This window comes from Anarhichas minor, unplaced genomic scaffold, assembly GCF_050575085.1.
Source record: "Anarhichas minor isolate MPS153535 unplaced genomic scaffold, ASM5057508v1 ptg000051l, whole genome shotgun sequence".
NCBI classification, from domain to species: Eukaryota; Metazoa; Chordata; class Actinopteri; order Perciformes; family Anarhichadidae; genus Anarhichas; species Anarhichas minor.
This window is the reverse complement of record NW_027466497.1, coordinates 2,788,309-2,806,848: the sequence shown is the minus strand read 5'-3', so window position 1 is coordinate 2,806,848 and position 18,540 is coordinate 2,788,309. Positions and strand designations below refer to the sequence as shown.

At 40.2% G+C, this 18,540-nt stretch overlaps 1 protein-coding gene across 1 annotated transcript; it reads left to right on the top strand.

Annotated features, from left to right (window-relative positions):
- Positions 1–13,437: 13,437 nt before the first annotated feature.
- On the top strand, positions 13,438–16,556 carry ftr55 (finTRIM family, member 55). Its single transcript, XM_076112891.1, has one exon. The coding sequence runs from the start codon at positions 13,565–13,567 to the stop codon at positions 14,942–14,944; it is 1,380 nt and encodes a 459-aa protein (XP_075969006.1). The 5' UTR covers positions 13,438–13,564; the 3' UTR covers positions 14,945–16,556.
- Positions 16,557–18,540: the final 1,984 nt, after the last annotated feature.

Sequence of the window (18,540 nt, the reverse complement as noted above, 5' to 3'; positions counted from 1 at the left end):
ATACAGCCTATGTTAAAAACATTAACCATGGCAATTTACCATGTACCTTTAATTTAAGTTAATGTTTTTGGACTGTTAGGATAGCCAGCGATCCCATGATTTTCATCTCAGTTTCATGAGCCCTTGAGTCAGAAGTACATTTAAAGGGGGACATGACTTTTTTTTTTTAAATGAACACATCCTAAATCATACAATTTGAAAAATTATCAGTTTTACAAATAAAACCCATTGAAAATGATATTGCTATAATTATTTTCAATTTCATATATAACATATCTACATTGAAATTCAGATGTATATCCTCCACCTCTGGAGACAGTCCATCTATCCTTTGCGTGAGCAGAGAGGGGCAGACATCCAAAGCCAGAAAACAAAACAGAAGTCACTGAGGATTTCTGAATGCATGCTGAGCAAAAAGGGATAATCTTCAGAAGGAGAAGCAGTGACTCAGTTCCTCAAACTCTCTGCCCTGTTCCTTCACTTACTTCTGCATGGTGGCAGATGAAAGGCCTCAGTGCCACTCTGGCGCTCTTTTGATTTCTCTGTGCCATTCAAACGGGAAGGAAAGAGAGTCTGCAAAGAACCCAGTTTGTCTGCACACAGTGAATACTAATACCAGATCACTATTCTTTAAACATATTGGACGTTTGGTGCTACTGAACAGCCGAGGTAGCATCGTACAGCGGGGGGCAGTGTCATTGTATGTAATAAGAAAGCTGGACTACCTTATCTCTGGGCAATATTGGAGAGTGATTTCATTCACTACCTCCACAGTAATGTGCTACATACCATTACACCTCTGAATTGATTATTGAGCTATTTCATGGACTTTACACAATGAAGCAGTGTCATGTCTGACCATGACAGACAGTCCATGAACAACAGTTGATAAGTTCCTCGGTGCTAATGGCCCTAGAAATGAAATGGCAAGGGACAATATTTCTCTCCTCTGTCTTTGTTGGGCAAAAGCCGCAGGCCAATCTACTACACAGATGGAAAATCAATAGCCAATCACATAGCAAAGACATGAGTCGGTGTACTTATGTAGTTAACCCCCAGGACAAATGTCTCCATTCAGATTAAGAGGCAAACAATACTAACCATTTAGTGGAGGTGTGTTTCATTATTATCTACATTCACGGCTTTATCGTATTGGTTTGTGTTGTCGTACAGGATTTCATAGAAATTGCAACGCCCATGGGATTGACTTGAGGAAACGTCAGTGAATAAGGGCACGGCTCTGTGCACATACAGGAGTATGATCAATGGTTTCTTTTACTTTTATGCCAGCTCTGTGAAAGCACATGGGTCCGTATTGCTGTAGGCTTCACTTTGAAACTGTGGACTTGGCTTAGCATGGAGATTAAAGGAGCGAAGGAAAAAACACAAGCCTGGCAGTACAGGGACTGTTGTTATCCAGCGTGTTAAACACTGCACCTGGCTGTGTCTGTAAGCAAGTGGAATAGGGCCTTTGAAAAAGTTCAAGATCTAGACTGATGGACGAGGTGGCTGTCCAGCTTGAACTCTGGGATACTGTGATGGACACAGTTATCACAATTTGACAAAATGTAGACCAAACAAATTAATCAAGAAAATAATGAAGAAAATAAGTGGTAGATTCTGTTGGTAGGAAACAGATTGTGAACCAGGGTCTCCTGAGTTGACCTAACCTTCCCCCTTAGCAGCCCTGTCTCCTAAACATACCCATAAAAGGAAACTTCATTGTGAATTATGTTTCAAGGAAAACACATTTTGTTGTGTATTACGTTTGCTTTTGACGTATTACAAATAAGTTGCAAGTGAGTCGGCGTAAATCCGAGTAGGGATGAGGTTGGTGTGGTGAATGAGACTGCTGTTTGTGTCCCATGTGAACCAGTACTAACCAAGTACTTTTGTTGCGTTTTTGTTTTGTTTTGTTTCCTATTCATATTAAGCCAAACCATGATGTCTTTAACAAAACCTTACCAACTAGTTTTGTTGCCTAAACCTAACAAAGTCGTTTTGTGCATTTTTTTGTTCTGTTTCATTTCAGCTCATTTCAACCATATGTTTCAAGTTGCGACCATCATTCAGAAGAAAATATGTTTCCCTCTAAGTGAATCTGCAAGTGCAGTGTAGTTGTATGGGAACGTTATTCTGTAGGAAACAGGGTTGCACTCTGTGGTGCTTCAACAATGTCTACTGTCTACTACTGCTGCATTTGTTTTCGAGAGATGGCAGTTTAGTTTGTACAACCTTTTTATTAAGTCTGAATAAATGGCCGATGCAGTTGTTTTTATGGTGAGGGCAGTGTAATAAATTGCACTTGGCCGCAGTCTTTGTAATGAAGTACCCACGAGTATTGTCTACGTTTTTGTGGCTCCCGAATAGCGCTGACAAACGTGCATACTTGATAGTAAGATAAATTTGGCATTGGTTTAGGCTGTTTCATGGCATTTTGTAGTGCCATCCTTATCTTTCTTATAAAGCAGGGCTACAAAGAGAAAAGCACAACCTGCGTTACCTGATGTAAGGAGCTCAAAGCATTTCTTCTCCCAGCAGATAGGGACAGATAGATAGAAAAGACAGATAGGGAGTAAGAGAGAGAGCGAGAGAGACAGAGAGGAGGAGAGAGATGGAGATTAAGGGTTTCTCATCAGGGACCTTGTGAATCGCCACCTTGAACAGTGAACTTTACTTGATCCTGGGATGCCATTGGTGATCTAGTTTAGCCAGTGTTCACAGCAATCTTCTCCAACGCTGCATGTCTGAGTGCTTTAATTTGCCTGGCTGAGGGTTTGGTGTGCGACCAGTAATGAAAGTACCTTCAGGTTGCACTGACACAGCTCTGGGAGATCAGTCCTGCTTCATCTTTTAAGAGATCTGTAAGGTTACCGTTGCATTCAGTAATTAAAATAGATTTGGGTGGAAAAATCAATGCCAACATGTTCATTTCAAACTAATTGCCAGAAGAAGTTGATTTTCTTGTTGGGATAATAGTCCCCATTGGTGTGCCTCAGCAATCACACTGCAGCAAAATGTTGATGTGCACCAGTGAGCTGAGTGAAACCAAGCATGTCTGTCAGTCTAATGATAGCAGAGCACACCGAGCATACAGCTCCGGGACATAAACCAGCACAGCATGATAAAATATATCTGTTAGAGCTACAGCATATTGGTTGATGAATAATGCTCCAGTATTTTTTTTTTACCTCACTTTGAAGTTTTCACTGGTTTCTGCAATAAATCCGTCATAAACGGCATCATTATTTGGTTACCTTCAACTTTCCGTTTGTCGCTTGGCTTGGATGCCGTTATCATAGCTTGTAAGAGTTACGCTCTCCTTACCTTGAAAGATTCAATACTGATTCTCCAAAAATAAATGTGTGACATCAAAAAGCACTTACAAACTCCCCTACCTCTCCAGGACCCAACTTGTCAGACTATAAAGCACACTAATGTGCTAGGGCATAGGGTCTTTGTCCTGCTCTCCTAATCATACACTACACTAGTTCATTAAAACTAAACTTAATGAGTCATACACTACAGATTCAGAGTTGCTCTCGGCAACACCAATTAGTTTCTGCTTTGGCTAGTTACAGTCTTCCTGAAGGGCCCAAAGCTGTTAGTGAAGATCTGAGGTTTAGTCACACAATAGAGCAATAAACAAGAGTTAAACAGAGAGGAAAACACAACACCGTTTCATGTTCTCATAGAGTAGCTATTATATTTCCTCTGTAACTTTAAGCATGTTCAAGGATCAGACATTTTCAGTTAGTTAGATATTAATATTTACACATTAAACAAGCTAGTTGTGAAATGAATCAGTGTAGTAATGGCAGTGAACAAAACTAAAACCATAATCAATCATACTTATTGTAAACCATAAGTTTACCCTAAACCTTACTTTAGATTCATTAAAGAGCAACTTCCCAGATTTAGTATTGCACTTCCATAAAGTTGTGGTGCTTTGGAGACAGATTAAAGAAAATGTTTTGAAGCAGCATGTGAATAATTATTCTGCATTTGGACCTTTATAAAGTTCCATAAAGACTACATCCTAGATCTCTCATAATGCAACTTCAAAGCTTTCTTAGGTAGACCCTCCCTGCCATTTAAATGTCTTTCAAATCACACATCCCCAGTTTGTAACACATGCTTTCTGCTGTTAAAATGGAATCCCGAACCTAGATGACCCTGATGACATCATTTCGATTTTGACGTTGTGGTTTACGCTGAGATCGCAGTTTTTCATAGACTTTTGTAGAAGGGGAACATCAGAAGCAATTGTACCTTATTAATAAGGTAAACACATGTTCATCACATGTCAGCGACAGTCGTTCACACAATGATAGCCTACATTACTTTCTACTTTTTAATCTAATGGTCTATGGTAGGCCTCTTCTATCATAAGTAAGAAGTCTTCACCTGAACACTGCAGTGGATGAAGCTTCTCTCTCTGCCACAATGGTTTGATTTAAGATGGTGCAACTGAACAAAGTGCTTAATGCAGTGTGAAACTAACTGGGTACATTGTAGCAGTTAGTGTTGATTTTACACTCAAACTTCTTCAAAAGGCTGCAGATCCCCTGCTATGAGACTATAGATTTTGGGGCAATAGCTAGATTTTGTTCCGTGTTACCCTGCTCACTCTTCTGTCTTGATGTTACATGTGGACTACGGGCAAACTGATTATGTAAATACTAGATATATTGCATTTGCAATTCTCTGGAAATGTGAATTTTTAATCTTAGTCTTTATTGCATTCGCAACACAATTTGATTTGCTTTTTTTCTCCATCCAATTACAATGTGATCACCTAGAATGCAAGTTTGTGGAGTTTCTACAGAGCCCGTTTACCCTTGGGGGCCTCATTTCGCTGTTAAACTCTGTTACTTTCCATTGGACTTCTAGCCTTCTGCACACAAAAACCAACAGGATAACTTTTCTTGGTTACAAAGCTAAGGGTCCGTGCAGAGGAGAAACTCTCTCAGCTAACTATTTTTTTGTCCTAATTGGGGATATTGAGCAGTCCTCCCGTCCTGTGATCTACCCAGCCAGAGTGAGCCGACCTCTCTTTCATGTGGTGTTCGAGCCATATACTGAAAAGAAGTCGAGGAGAATAGAAGCCCGGGCTTCACTGACTGTCAAATGAAAATCCCCCTCGACACTGCATTGTGACATCTCTCAATGGTTCTATAGGCAACTCTCCAGCTTCATTCTCTCAAACTGAGTTTGGCAATTTGGTCACAGTGAAATGATGCGTTAAGTGAGTATTGTTTCCAATGAAACACCAGCAGTTCATGTCATTGTGTCGAGATATGGTATGGTAGAGTGCGAGGAAAGCAGAGCTCATATCAAACAGACGGATCAACTGAGAACCATAGATATTAGATCAATGCTATGTCTGTTTCTGTGGAAACCAACATTGAGGTAGAAGTATGCAGTATTAAGTAGCCTACTGTTATAGACCTCTCTTGGAGTTTTCATCTCTGGCCATGTGAAATAAGCCGGCGGACATCCACCCCAAACAAACCTGCGTACGAACCAGACACCACCACTAGGCAGTGAACTGAGCTGAACCCTTACCTTTAATATTTATCAGATTGCGGATATCCCATATCTGCAGACATCCCTCAGCTCTACATCGCTTATCAAATCGCTGACTCTCGGTCCGGAGCAGCCGGTAGTCATCTGGCAAGAGTGGGTCTGAGTTACATGAAAGCTCGCCTCGAGGCCCGATTTCAGACTCATCTGTTGTACTGATTCTGCTGGGCACATGTTGGTGTAGGCCTGCAGTGACGGCGAGGCATCTTTGGGCTGCAGCGTGTGCTCTGAGAGGGAGCCAGTGGCGCCTTTGCCTTTTTGACTGCCGAGAGTGAAGCTTAGGCCAACTGCCAGTATATCAAGGCAGGGTGTAAAATTGCTCTGAAACATTAGGACTGAGAGTGACCAAGAAGTGAATTAGGCCATGGTGAATCATTTTATGCCACCCCCAGCTCCTACCCACTCATCTGTCCCTTATCATTTCATTCTGCTGAGGGTGTCTTGTGTTGTTGTAAAGAGTTTAAAAAACACCCCCTGGGGCCTATCAACATGTATTTCATGTGCTTCCATCAGCACTCTTTTTTAACTTGTAGGCTCAATGTGAATTGATTTGATAATGTTATACTGAGGCGAAAAAGACTAAATATGACAGCAAATGCCAACTATGCATTTGTTTCGTTTTTTGTATAAGCAGTCAACATTTGGTGCAATACCTGCTGTCCTATGCGTAAAGTAACACAACTTGATCAGTGCTCCTAAGCTTCCAACTATGACGCTCTACGTACCCCTGTAGCGCCAGGTTTGGACGTGTCACGGACAGTGTGTCAATATGTTTTCTCTTCATCTATAACTGATACACGAGTCAACAAATCGCCAGCTCAAGAAACTGTAAAATTTCTGCTGCACAGGAAATTCTATTTTTATGTTTGCTCTTGTAGTTAGAGGACTCACTGAAGGTGAAAAGCACTGCCTACAAAAAGAAAGATGTCATCTGGTAGTTACAGACTCTAGTTGTATTTGTGGGATTTGGCTCACAAGAAATCAGAGCATCCTCACACTTGTCTCTGTTGTATCCGTCCAATTTATTGTCTGAGCTCTCAGTTACAAAGACATTCATCGGAACAAAAGAAAACAGAATAATCAGTCTCCCACAGAGGAGGAGAGGACATCAATTATCAATACACACCTGAGGTGGTACAAGACAATAAAGCTTTAGTTAGAACACACACCTTGGAAAAAGTATCATAGAAAAGAAAACTGTTGTTGTCTTTTTACATGACTGAGAACAAAAATGAAAGGACTAATAAAAAGACACAATCACTCTGACAAAAAACACAGTATCATCTTTGATCTTGCAAGGACCCAAATTTTGTAACAAATAAAGAGTAAAAAAATCGGACTTCTTAAGGGCAAAGCCATGGACCCTACTTTTTACTCAATATTACACAAACACGTGTGTGAGCTTTTTTAGCTTACTATCATAGTTATAGTTATATACTTTTTCTGAAAGGTCCGTTTCATCCTTTGTGGGGGCTTTGAGAATTACATGGTTTCCTGTTGTCTTATTTGTGCTGGTTTTAGAGGCTTAAAAGCCTCGCGACTCTTACGTTAATTTGCGAGCCATAAGTAGCCCACCAAATTTCATGGAAATGGAAATTTCAGGTGTCTTGCTCTGGACCAAAGTATTGTACTGAGGGACAAACTAGCTAACTGACTGACAGACATAATGGTGCTTTGGCCTGGCTGCTTCTGTGAAAGAAAAATACAGTTTCCTGTCGTATCCATGTCATTTATAGAAACGTTAGCCCTTTGTGCCCTCGGCAGATATCTTTCCAAACTCTACATTTCCCCATCAGTTGCCTCCTGTGCCTTGGGATCCACAAGTGGAAGAAAAATAGATAGTATGGGCTGTCGCTACTGAGGTGACGTGAGAAGATGCTGGAATGAAAGCTTTGTGGAGTGTGACAATTGGACTCAGACACTGCTCAGTGACACAGAAGATGAGCCACCAGTTCAGACATGTCGCAGTGGTAGCCAAAGTGAGATTTCTTGAAATGGAAAGTGCTCTGATGAGTTGCAAATGGATATGCCGAGAGAGCGAGAGAACGAGTCATTTGGAAGGCAATAATTTAACAGGATTGACCTCTTCTAATAGAGGTTGTTTAAATTGCTCCAGTTTAATTCTTCATGACGGCACAATGGACAAATTGGACAGACAACTATTGGATGCTAATCATGAGAAAAGGCACTTGTTGAAAAACAATAGGGGCTTTTTAATGCTTACGGTTCTGACAGCAAAATCTAAAAGGAACAATTATGTATCTTTAATGAAACATCTCTACGGCTATAAAGTCATGGTCACGTCCCTTCTGTCCTGTCATAACTGTTATCCTCCCCTCTCTTCAGATCGTTAACCAGAGCTTCTCTATCTGCGCAGGATCCACTCAACAATCTAATGTAATGACTTACATCTCTCGGGTGGCAGGGGAAAGATTAACATAAACAGTTTCTGCGGGCGGGTTGCCCGACACACTGAGGTCTTTCTTTCAATTGATCCCCTCGCCTTCACAGACATGCAGTCAAATCACTGAGCCTATGTTGTTCACACCAATAAGCATTTCTCTGCAGCCAATGCAGCCGCTTGCTCCAAAAAAACTGCTCATGCTACGATCTTCAGTGTGACAAACCTTTTGCCCACTGCGTTAAGCAGCAGAAATGTACTCTGCATTGTGAAGGTGAGAAAGGGAGCTAATGTGTCAAGTGATTTACATTTATTTCCCTTCACGAGTCAAGAAGTGCCACTACAGACAATGTTCAGCAACTACAGTAAGAAAGAAAAATGATAAAAGAAGTGATGGGGAAATAATTTACTGGGGTCAGACTCGAAATAGTGTTCTGCTTTCTCAGGCAGTGACTTTTGGGTTGAAATAGCCTACAAAACCTAAATGGATTAACAAGAACGTCCCTTCATGTAAAAGCACCAGTATGGCCAATTTAACTACTAAACTCAAATACATTTCTGCCGTTGAGCGCCGTCATGTCTCCCCCCTCGCAAGATGTGCTGAATTGAAACTTAAACCTGTAAAAAAAATAAATATTGATATTGAGCCGTATTAGCATTCATTTGAAATCTGTTTCTGGACACCAAGCGAATGTTAGAAATTGACTGATTCCTGTGAGTTTTGGTGCTTTAACTGCTTCTCTATGTTCACCAACTAGTAGCTAACTTTGCTTTTTGCTTTGTCTATTTGCTTTTTTTTTACTTTGGACCATTTTGCTGCCTGCTGCTGCTGGAAACCCCCTGTGGGGGCTGTGAGACTGAACCAAAATAGTAAAGCAATGTGCCAGAAAACCAAAACAATGAACTAAAAGTTGCAGTAAAGCTTCTTAGAGCTGAGTGGAGCTTCATATTGAGGTGATAAGTCTCTGGGTTCATCACCATGAACAATAATCTTTCTCCTACAGGCAGTCATGCAATCCACACTTTTTGTGTAAGGAAAAATAAACTATAATGATATTACAATTTTTCTGCATATTTTGGCATTTTTCAGAGGAGCATACAAGCTGTTTCGAACTTTTTGTTGAAAAGCTTCTGTGCTTCAAGCTTCTGCAAGTGCATTTCACATGACACAGCATTTGTTACCCTTTGTCAGCAAGTCCACATTGCATCAGTCATGTACCATGATGGTTTTACAGTATTCTATATTTGGCAGAACATAGTCCCATTACCTGAGAAGTTAAGTTAGCTATAAGATATTGCGCTTCTGAAATAACATCACAAACAAGCCCATAAAGTTTTGTAGTTGAGTGCAATTAATCTTTTACAAGATATATACGGTATATATGTTATTTGTTTGTATAATAACCTTATTTTTCATTCATTTTTTAAATCTTTTTTCCCATTTATTTAAAAACTGACATGTAGGGGAGCTTTATTCATTAGCATTTATGACATCTGTCATCGCATCCTGTCACTGCTTCCAAAAATGAATGAGTTTGAGTAGAGCATGACGATCCCTTTGCCAAGCTACAATCATCACTGTCCTTTATACCAGTTTTGCAATGATGCTCATAAAAGGGGACAATTTTGCACTTAATATATCCATATTACCTAATTTAAATACTATCAAATAGCACAGGAGCACCAAGACGTGATATACTTATGAATTACACCATTTTCGAGTCCATTGACAATTATAATGGTTTCTTTTTGTCTTATTTGTGCATGTTTAGCCACAAAAGCTCAACATCAATGTATTTGACCTGTTATTCAGCAGGTTGCATCCCACAGATGTCTTCTGTTAAAAACCAATGTTTGAATCCAATACTTCCACATAAATTAAAACCCAAAATGTCTCTTCAAAAGCAGTCAGCAGCATAGACAGAAGTAGATGTACTCACCCACTACCCAAGCCCATTGGTTCGTGGACTGCCGTTTTGAAGCTTCAAGTTTGGCATTTTGGTTGTCGCCATCTTTGTTTTTGGGAAATAGAAGTGACATGAGAGGGTAGAGCTAAATAACGCTGAATAAGACATTTTTAGGCGACCAAATTGTTACAATTGAAAATACTGTGAAAGGGTTAAAGTACTAAGACAAAAACACGAAAACACCTAACACTGTGGCAGCGACCTGTTAATCACAAGGTAGCCATGCCCCTACTTTATTTCTATTTTACTCTAAATAAATTAACTAAATGAACATCATGCTGACTGAAGAAGACTTGAAACTAGTGATTGGACCGTAAACTCATGTTAACAATGTTTACTGAGGTAATAAATCATGAAGTAGGGTCATTTTGTTTTGGACTTTTTTTTACAATTTGACTTCTTTTTGTGACCAGTTGAGTCGCCCCCTGATGGCCAGTAATGAGAATGCACATTTAAGGCCCCTCGCATTGGCTTCGCTTTTCTGAGCCGGAGGTTGTCACCTGGTCAACAGTGATGGGGCTAGAGAAACTTAGACTCCCCAACCTTAGAGTTTTACCTGCTGCTACTCTTTTGGTGGGGCTGACATCATTTCCTTTGTAAGAGATCAAAAACACATCCACTGTAGGTCAACATCTTCAGTGATAGCAACATTTCAATGGAAACCTGGCTTTTGTCAAACCCTCAAGCATTGTAGTCTGCAAAATAACATTGCAAGCTCATACTGCCAATAACGGTAATATTACAGTAAATGAAACCCTCACCTTTTAGGTTTTTGTGATCTCTGAACAATCTGTCACAGTTTATAGCCTGACTTCTGGGTTCAACTTTTACCCAGTGTTCTGACTGTAGTTGTAAATGCTTTGACAGAGCCTATAACTGGCACGATGAGAATAGCACAGAAGAGAATAGCAACCAATAACTTCAAATGGGCACGTGTAGTGCCTTCTCGATTTCTTTAGACCTCCACAGACTGAGGCTGCAAAAGGGACATTATGCGTGCTTAAGTGGGATTGATTTGGCATGAAAAATGAAAAGCACATTGCAGCATTTGAGCTGTAGGTATGTTATTGTCAGCCATCACAAGCCTATTCATAACAGAAAACAGATTATCTCACTGATAATCTAGGAGTCTGCCATCTGCCTTTGTGCTTTATTCTTTAGAAAAGGGAGTTTAGAGCAGAGCTACAGAAGCATTTTAATAAGTTGGTCTCTTCTTGTTGATGTTACGTCAACGTGACCACAAAGGTATAAGGCCAAGTCTTTGAGAAATATCTAGTCAAAACCCGACAGGCAAATACTAGAAATTATGCAGTTTATCACAAAGCTGCAGAGAGGCAGCATTTCATGCACTCCTCAGATGATGTTTGATGCTGCCTGTGAGGGCCGTTGAGATTTATTTTGGCTCCGTTGGGCTGTGATGTGGACTGTGATGTGGCACAGCACTATCTCTATTGACAGCACATTTATCACACTTTGTCTCAGATAGCATTCATTTGCATGGGCCCATTTCCAGTCATTTTGCTGGAGGTTGGTGTGACAGTATGTTCATTTTTGTCCAAAAGCCACGCAAATATACAAACATTTGTTCAAAGCCAAACAGGAAGGCTGTGTTCTTTTATACACTGCGGAAAAAACCCGTCATCCCTTTATTGTTCATTCTCACCATTTATTCTCAGTAAATGTTAACCATGCAATGTCGCATCAGCTTTACATCGTGCCACATCACCTGCATATCATGCCTCACAGCACATGGCAGAACAACACTTGATTTTGTAATGGAATCATAATTAATATTATGTATTTTTAATAAAGCTGAAGTTATTGACTCAAACAATATTTTGTTTACAATATTATTGTTCTGTGAAAGAGTAGAGGCCCAGGGGTGAAAGTGAGAAAATTATTAAATACATCATAGAGGAATAAAATAAAATAATCTAGAAATAAATGACTTGGGAAATGAATAAAGGGAACACATGATAAATAATACTACACAATAAATAGAGCCAGTAGTGTAGGTGCATTTACGTTAATTGACTATAATGGGAAAAAAGTAATTAATGGCTTTTTTTCTCACATACTATTTTTTTCATACCATACTTTAATTGACGTAAAATATACATTTTGTTTAACAGACTGTACTATAACTTTATTTTTCATAATATGCTCTGACTTTTTCAACACACTATACTTTGACTTTTTTTAACTTACTATACTATGACCTTTTTCTCACGTACTATTAATACATTTCTCTTGACATACTTTAATGTGACTTTAATGTGGACTTCGAACATTGACACCATCAGGAAAACGACCCAATAGAGGATGTGCGTGCAGCTCAGGAATGTCAACCTGCCTCAGGAACAGCTAATCCAGTTCGACATTGCAATAATCAAATCTGTTCTAAACACATCCATCACTGAACATCAGTCAGACATTGTCATTAACCCTCTAACACCGTAATATCCACTGTTGCCATTATAAATTATAATTTTACAAATTCATTATAAATTAAAGCTGCAAGCAGCATTGATCGGGCCCTCGCATATTCACGCACGTCGAGGGTACTGGCAGGTCTCTGGTGGATGCGGCCATGCATTTCTGTGACACCATCATACACTGCGTGCACGAGTTAAAAGGTATTTCCTGTGTCGACCAATGGCATAGCCGGGTCATTTTGCCAGGTCTTAAGCCTTGAATGTTTTGAGTGTACAAAAAACGGAATGTGTCTGAATGCGCTTCAGTGTTAGTAACATAACAGACTGTCAAAGTAAATGCAGGTCTTATCACCGACTGTTTCTTTGTGCAGGTAGCAACATCTCATTTTCAGTCATCGAGACACAATCATTTATGGTTGGTGGAGGAGTTTTCTCAGTCGTCACTGAACCAGTGAGTGACTCAGCTTTTACAACATGTGGAATATTTTGACATTAACAACAAATGGAAAATGTGCAGATTATATCATCCCAGTCATGAAGTCATGAAATAAATATATATGTAAATCTTGAAACGCTGCTTTGCATCAGGATGATATCTTGCAATTCAACTCTTTTGAGACAAATGTTTCAAAGTAAATCATTAAATATGAGCGGAAAGTATTATACGGCAATTTAAATGTTTCATAATCATTTAATTTGATAACTCTTTTGTCAGCCAGCTTTTTTTTAAGCAGTAAAAGAAAACTGAACAGAATTAGGCTTTTGATGTCTTCATGTTTGTCTATAACTCTTCCTCTAAGAAGACAAGAAATAACACCTGAAGAAATGTAATGTTTTCAAAAGTGGAGCAGGTTTTATCCGAGGCTCCGTTTGTAAATGAGGAAATAAAATTCACATTCACAGCGCTGCTCCTCTTCCTGGAATGACCCACAGCTTGATGACCCCTCCTTCTTCCTCCTGCTCTCACACACAGCCGGCTCCACTCTGTCCACATATTTCCCTGTTCCCTCCCCTTCAGATCTACAGTTTTAAAGATGGGTGTAACCAACATGGTGGTCAAGCGATAGAGCTGACAGGCTCCATTCACTGAACAAACGCATGTTGTTCAGATCAGAAGTCAAAGCAGAGTCGCTTCTAGTGAAGTGAAACTCAGACAGTTGTTATTGAGAGGTGAAATGGCGCAGAAAGGACTTCAGCTGGATCGGGAAACCTTCTCTTGTTCCATCTGTCTGGATCTACTGAAGGATCCGGTGACTACTCCCTGTGGACACAGCTACTGCATGAACTGTATTAAAACCCACTGGGATGAAGAGGATGTGAAGAATCTCCACAGCTGCCCTCAGTGCAGGCAGACCTTCACCCCGAGGCCTGTCCTGCTGAAAAACACCATGTTAGCAGTTTTAGTGGAGGAGCTGAAGAAGACCGGACTACAAGCTGAACACAAAGGCCACGACACAGTCTCAGCTGCAGCAGAAAGGACTGAGAGGCAGAGAGAGCTGGAAGTGAGTCGACTAAACATCCAGCAGAGAATCCAGGACAGAGAGAAAGAGGTGAAGCTGCTTCAACAGGAGGTGGAGGTATTCAATCGCTCTGCCGATGAAGCGGTGAAGGACAGCGAGAAGATCTTCACCGAGCTGATCCGTGTCATGGAGAAAAGAAGCTCCGATGTGAAGCAGCAGGTCAGATCCCAGCAGAAAAGTGAAGTGAGTCGAGTCAAAGAGCTTCAGGAGAAGCTGGAGCAGGAGATCTCTGAGCTGAAGAGGAAAGACGCTGAGCTGAAGCTGCTCTCACACACAGAGGACCACAACCAGTTTCTACACAACTACCCCTCACTGTCTACAGACTCGTCCGGCATCGATATCCGTCCTCTGAGCTACTTTGAGGACGTGACGGCGGCTGTGTCAGAAGTCAGAGATAAACTCCAGGACGTTCTGAGAGAGAAGTGGACAAACGTCTCACTGGCAGTGACCGAAGTGGACGTTTTACTGTCACATTCACAAGCAGAGGCCAAGACCAGAGCTGGATTCTTAAGAAATTCAAGTGAAATCACACTGGATCCAAACACAGCACACACAAAACTGTTATTATCTGAGGGGAACAGAAAAGCAAGAGTTATGAGTGAACAACAGTCTTATTCTAGTCACCCAGACAGATTCACGAGATATTGTCAGGTCCTGAGTAGAGAGAGTCTGACTGGACGTTGTTACTGGGAGGTGGAGTGGAGAGGACGACGAGTTCATGTAGCAGTCGCATACAAGAATATCAGCAAATCAGGGAGATGTAGATTTGGATTGAGTGACAACTCTTGGGCGTTACGTTGTGAGAAAAACAGTTTTACATTTTGGTACAACGATATCAAAACTCCCGTCTCTGGTCCTCAGTCCTCCAGAGTAGGAGTGTACCTGGATCACAGAGCAGGTATTCTGTGTTTCTACAGCGTCTCTGAAACCATGACTCTCCTCCACAGAGTCCAGACCACATTCACTCAGCCTCTCTATGCTGGACTTTGCTTTTATTGTTTTGCAGACACTGCTGAGTTCTGTAAACTCAAATAGGCAGAAGTGATTTGAGGAACGGCAAATACATTTCTGTGTTTTCATTTTTAAACTAATTTTGTGTCCATAATTGTTGCTGAGAGCTGATATTTCTTCACCTGTCAATCAAACATCATGGGCGGTACTTTGACTTCTTCTCATTGTTGTTCTGTAAATGTTTGAGTTTCTTTAGGTGGAGCTCCTTTCTGTGTCTGTTTAGCCATGGAGGCTATCACTGCTCATGATGACCTTTGTGGACCTGAACTGATATTTCTCTTCATGAAAATGTAAACTGCTCTGAGGTTTAAATGTTTGTTGAATATTTGTTAGTTGTTGTTTCTCTTCCACTGCATGGCTCTTAAAGAGAAATCACCAGAGCTTCTTTTATCAAAGATATTTAGCTCTCAGCACTCTTTGTAAAGATTTATTTCAGTGAAATTACGTTAATTTTCTATAACAGATTAAATATTGTCCTACAAAAGAGGTACTATGATGTATAATATAACTAATTATTATAATCATAATCAATAAGGAAATCATTCATTATTCTCTTTTACAAAACTGAGATTCTGGTTAAATATATTTGAATGCTTTGAGTTTTTGTCAGACATTTTACGGTTCTTGGAAATGGGTTCTTGCCGCAACTTTGCGTGCTTAACAGAAGAGAATTTTAATAATTTAATAATATTGTTTGGGGATTTTCCACAGCACATGAAAAGGCAAAAACAGACAAAGTAGAAACAAAAAGGACAGACAAGAAACAAAGCACAGTTCAAATAAATAAGGAAACAAACTGCTGCATCACTAGCACTTCTTTGCTCAAACACTCAATGAGAGAGGTGGACTATAACAATAACACGTTGTTTGTTACTGGTCAAGTTAGGACTGAGTAAGGTGATCCAGAAATGTCTGTCATGTATCCAAAAATGTATTAAGATTATCCATCATGCCGTATCAAACTTCCTTAATATGTAATAGACCAGTGAGCTCGGTTAACTGGGTGTTAAAATGGAGCCAGTGTCTGACTTCCAGAACCAGAAAAACTATATCTTAAGCTGCTGTTGAAATTCTTTTTAAGACATTAGGTGCTCAGAAACCTGATAGGTAATGTAAGCAGACAACATCACAGGCAAGAGAAGAGCTGAGAGATAATCCTCGGCTACAGACAGTCCAAGCACTGTTCAAAAGATTCAAAGCGGTTATGTAAGCTCACCAACTGAAATAATACACTGGAGTGTACGGCACAGTAAGATAGAAACACATCAAGGTGAGATAGATGATTACCTGAAGATATAGCGAGCGTGTTTGCAGAATGACGAATGTCTGATGATGAAAGTTCTCTTCCTGAGTTCAGCTGGTTATTGACAGCAGTGTTCCCGGTCTACTAATGTTGTTTTCTTGACTTCGCACATGACCTCAGACTTCTCATGTTAGCCATGGGTACAGCATTATAACTGCAAACTCCATTACAGCTATTCCAACACGAGGTGTGCCTGTGCTTGAAGTCACAATTGTATGCAATGTTCTCTGCCTGGGAAATGGTCAACGTACCTCTTTTGTGACCACCTTACCGAAAGCTACCACTCTAACTTAAATTGTAATTTTTCACATTAAATGTCACTATGTAACTCTTGTTGTTGATAGTGTGTGCATGTTTTTCTCTCTAAATCTTTCAATGGATAATCATGCCTGACTCCAATTATTGATAGAGAAAGCTGTGAAAAAGCCTGAAAAGCTGAAGAGAAAGCTAGCAACACTTGCTGGAAGATGAAAATGTCACACCTAAGTGAAATATTACTTTAAGTGCTGCTCGGCCTAGTCCTACTGCAAATGCCCTCAGAATGCAATGTGCGTGTGTGTGCATTTGTATGTTTGCTCGTGTGCAGCATCCATGGGGAGTCTTTACTCATCTAATCACTTCACTCCCCTGAGTCGGCATGCTAATTAGGTCTAAAATATACATCATAGTTTATCTCGTCTTTTTAATTAAAAGTTGATGGTTGCTCTTCAACTATCAAGCAATATGCTTTAAAAAGACACGTTTCCACAAAGTGTGGCTTATAGGTGCCATTTTAAGAACCAAAAATACCCAACTTTATGGGAAAATGGAATGCTACATCATTATTTCTGTTCTCAGAAAAGGTGCATCATTGCCTTTATAACTGAGCATGTGAATAGCAAGGAATAGCTAAAATGAGGAAATCAAAAGTGATCTGGCACAGGGTAATTATTTCAGGCCCTGAGCGGCGGAGTACACTTTTAGCATTCAGCTTTGCATTCAAATAAGCATTTGCAAGGTGCAAAAAGGTTTTCACTGTTTGACTTGCACTCCAGCAGGTAATGAGAAAGATGTGAAGGGGAGCTCAGGAAAATGTTTCTGAGCATGCAACCAGTCATGATGTGATAGATGAAAAGGTGAACTCAGTTAGTATTCATCATCATCCTCTTGAGCTTAAGATATTTTTTTTCAGCCCGTGTAAAATATTCTAGATTGCACCGCTTCCTAGTTTAAACTGTACATTTATTCGTTTTAAATCAGAACTTATAAAGCTACGTGTGTGCAAAATTGTCATATGATATTATGTAACAGATTTTTTGTTTATTCTAAACATTTTCACATATCATACCCATTGTTGATACTATTTATGGCCGGCCTGTGTTCAGCAACATCTATTGAGTATATTTACATTCTGTAAGGCCGCTGTATCCAGTAACTTCCGTTGTTAGTGGCAGAGTCTGCTTTTCCCTCATACGATTCAGATAACAAGGGATTCACAGGAAGCATGCATGCATGTACTAGACGTCATGAAGAGGGCAAAAGCTGGTGTCAGCAATTTGTAAGAGTAAGCTTTTTTTTTTTACCATCGACTGTCTTCTTTATCAAATTAATTTGGTAAAATGAATCCTGTCATCACAATGTGTGTATACCTGTGCTGTGAGCTGATACAGCTGTTGCTCTTTTTCTGTGGCATTTCCGATAGAGTAGCAGTTTAAGGCACAGTCGCCGCCCCCAGTGGTTGTGTATCAAGTTTTGATTATAGCCTGCTTCATACAAACACACTTGCTGTTACGGACATAGTCTCCGTAACGTCACCCATAGGTTTCTGAGCTATTGTGAAGCTCATGGTGGGTCGGCCCCTGCAATAACCATCTTGGCAGTGACAACACAGCTTATCTCTAAAAAATGGGCAAAGTGGCGGATTGTCGGTGGCGATGAGGCGGCTGGGGAGACAGCTAGTGGCGATGGACCTGAGATGGCACCATCCATCACTCACGCTCTCACCTTAAACCTTAATATTACATAAACTGGTTACATAAAAATTCTACACACCAGTTGATGAACGGGGACATTATAGATCAAAATCGTTTTTTGCATCAGGCTGTAAAAGTCTATATTTCTGGTCTAAAGTACGACATTTTAACATGGGAGTCTATGGGGGATTGACTCGCTATTGCAGCCAGCCTCAAATGGCCACTTCAGGAACTCCAGCTTTTGGCACTTCTACGTTAACTTGACAAACACAACATCTGACATATTGTTACTGTATTAAATTGTTGTGAGAGAAAGTTGGCAAGCAGCTGCGAAAATGACACATCCAGCAGACACAGAGCAACAT